Source organism: Trypanosoma conorhini, assembly GCF_003719485.1.
Source record: "Trypanosoma conorhini strain 025E chromosome Unknown Tco_14.4_contig_00134, whole genome shotgun sequence".
NCBI lineage: Eukaryota > Euglenozoa > Kinetoplastea > Trypanosomatida > Trypanosomatidae > Trypanosoma > Trypanosoma conorhini.
Genome location: NW_021704217.1, coordinates 26,359 through 28,340, shown reverse-complemented (window position 1 = coordinate 28,340; position 1,982 = coordinate 26,359). Strand labels below are relative to the sequence as shown.

General features: G+C 53.2%; 2 protein-coding genes across 2 annotated transcripts in view; both read right to left on the bottom strand.

Annotated features, from left to right (window-relative positions):
- Tco025E_03099 (tRNA (cytosine34-C5)-methyltransferase) overlaps positions 1–561 on the bottom strand; it is a gene marked incomplete at both ends in the record, with an annotated part of 657 nt that extends 96 nt beyond the window's left edge. Inside the window, one exon of the mRNA XM_029370021.1 lies at positions 1–561. This exon is cut by the window's left edge and continues 96 nt beyond it. Coding sequence (XP_029229935.1) covers positions 1–561 — 561 coding nt within the window.
- Positions 562–1,165: 604 nt separating this feature from the next.
- Tco025E_03098 (dynein light chain) lies at positions 1,166–1,543 on the bottom strand (the record flags this gene model as incomplete). Its single annotated transcript, XM_029370020.1, has 1 exon — positions 1,166–1,543. The coding sequence occupies one exon, from the start codon at positions 1,541–1,543 to the stop codon at positions 1,166–1,168; it is 378 nt and encodes a 125-aa protein (XP_029229934.1).
- Positions 1,544–1,982: the final 439 nt, after the last annotated feature.

Genomic DNA, 1,982 nt, shown 5'->3' with positions numbered 1-1,982 from the left:
CATGTCAAGGCACTTGTCGGTCGGCTGGATGTCCAGGAGAAAGGGCGGCAGCATTGAAACCTCCTCCTGCCGCGAAATGGTCCCTAAGGCCGTCTGTTGAATCATAAACCGCCGTAGCCCTTGCATCTCCGGCCGCTTACGAAACTCCGTCCTGCCCGCAAGAATCCGCCACGCCATGCCGGGAAGCGGGTACCACGAAATGGGCTCTACAAGCGAGCGATCGAGCGACTCGAAGTAGCGCCGCACCTCGCCCGCCAGTGGGTCCGTGTCGTTTATCCAAACCGTCGTCGGGAGGGGCTGCCGAAAGAGTGACAACTCGAACTCCCACTCCCCCGGGCTGCGGATGTGTTGCAGGTCGCGGTAGTACCGCTCCAGCGCGGGGCAGGGCATCTGCCGCAATGCGTCCTGGTGGGCCACCCCTCCCAGCCAATCCCCGTTCTCGTCGCACGCCGCGCCCTTTCTTACCTCGCGACGATTTTTCCCGAAGGACTTGAGCTTCTTCTTCTTCTGCGATTCCTGCTGCGGCCGCGGCTGCCGCTGCTGTTGGTTTTGTTCAGCCATACTGGTCCCAGCGCCAAAAATCGTAACAAAAAAAACACGGGGGAGTCAACAAGCCGACGAGAAAAAACACGCGTGAACGCTTGCAATAAGATGTGCGCGTGTGCTTGTGCGAAGGCAAACTAAACCCCCAGGCGGAAACTAAGGTAAAGAAAGAAAAAAAGGAGGAGGAGGAACAGGTCATTACAGACAAAGACAAGTATCGCAGCAAACAAAGCAGGAAAAAGTCAACAATCAGCTGGCAAGAAAAAAGTAACACAGGAATGGCGGCATAATCAATAAAAAGTCTACACCACCCGAACCGCAAATGCGGGGCGAAGGCGTCGACGAACCCCCTCCCGTTTTTCCTTCCTCCACCTCCAGCCAGCCTCCCAACAGGAAGGAAAAGAGAAAGGACGAAGAGCAGGGAAAAGTGTTCCCCGCTCTATCCACCTTTGTGTGAGAATAAATACATTAATAATGCATACATCGTCATCGTCAAAATCGCAGCAGAAGCCGCAGCAAGTCCATCCATTCATCACACCCCGCCAGCACAGACACATTGACTATCTACGCATCCGTCCAGCAGCACTTACTCCTCTGCCCCCCTCACTCTCCTCATGTGCGTCTACTGTTGCTCATCCGTCAGCTCCAGTGGACGCTCCGGTGGACCGGAACGGAACACCAGGATGTGCTTCTCATCGATCTTGACATTCACGAGCGTCTCGGCATCATTTGTCACATTTGCCCCAAAGTGGGAGCCTATGATGACATGCCAGGTGCCCTTCTCTGTCTCTTCCAGTTTGTTCTTCAGCCCAATGGCAATATCTTTGTAGCAGGCGTCTGGGTCCAGATTGTCAAGCACCACCTGTGCCATTTCTATCACAGAGCTCAAAAACGCCTTTGTTCCATCGTGACGCTGGACCTTAATCACTCGTACCGGGCGCTCCTTCACTTCCTGCTGCACCACTTCCTGTGGGACGTCCCCGAGATCCGCGTCATCCATTTCTCCGTGACCACCGAAAACAAGAAAACCTGCTAACTACAACCGCTATATCCTAAGAAAACAGTAAGGCCAAACTTTCCCATAACCATAGAAAAAACAACCAAAAATAATAAACACGCGGACACACATATCTACAAGCAAAAAAATGGCAACAACAAGCACACAACTTTTACACACTCCGAAACGTTGTGCAAAACCAGGTAAGCAGAGATCTCCGCTGCACATGAATCGCCCCGAGCACCACTGTGGCCAGGCAGGGCGGGATTAATACAGCGTCGTCGCAGAATTGGCAGTCCCCCTCATTGCAGATCTTGGTTTTACAGTCAATCGGCTTCTCGTCACAGAACGCCTCTCGCCAGGGTGAGGATGGAATTGCTTTTGAATCATCGCCGGCGAGCGTTAGTCAGCCGATAGGAATAGTGAGCGTAGGTGTAAGAAA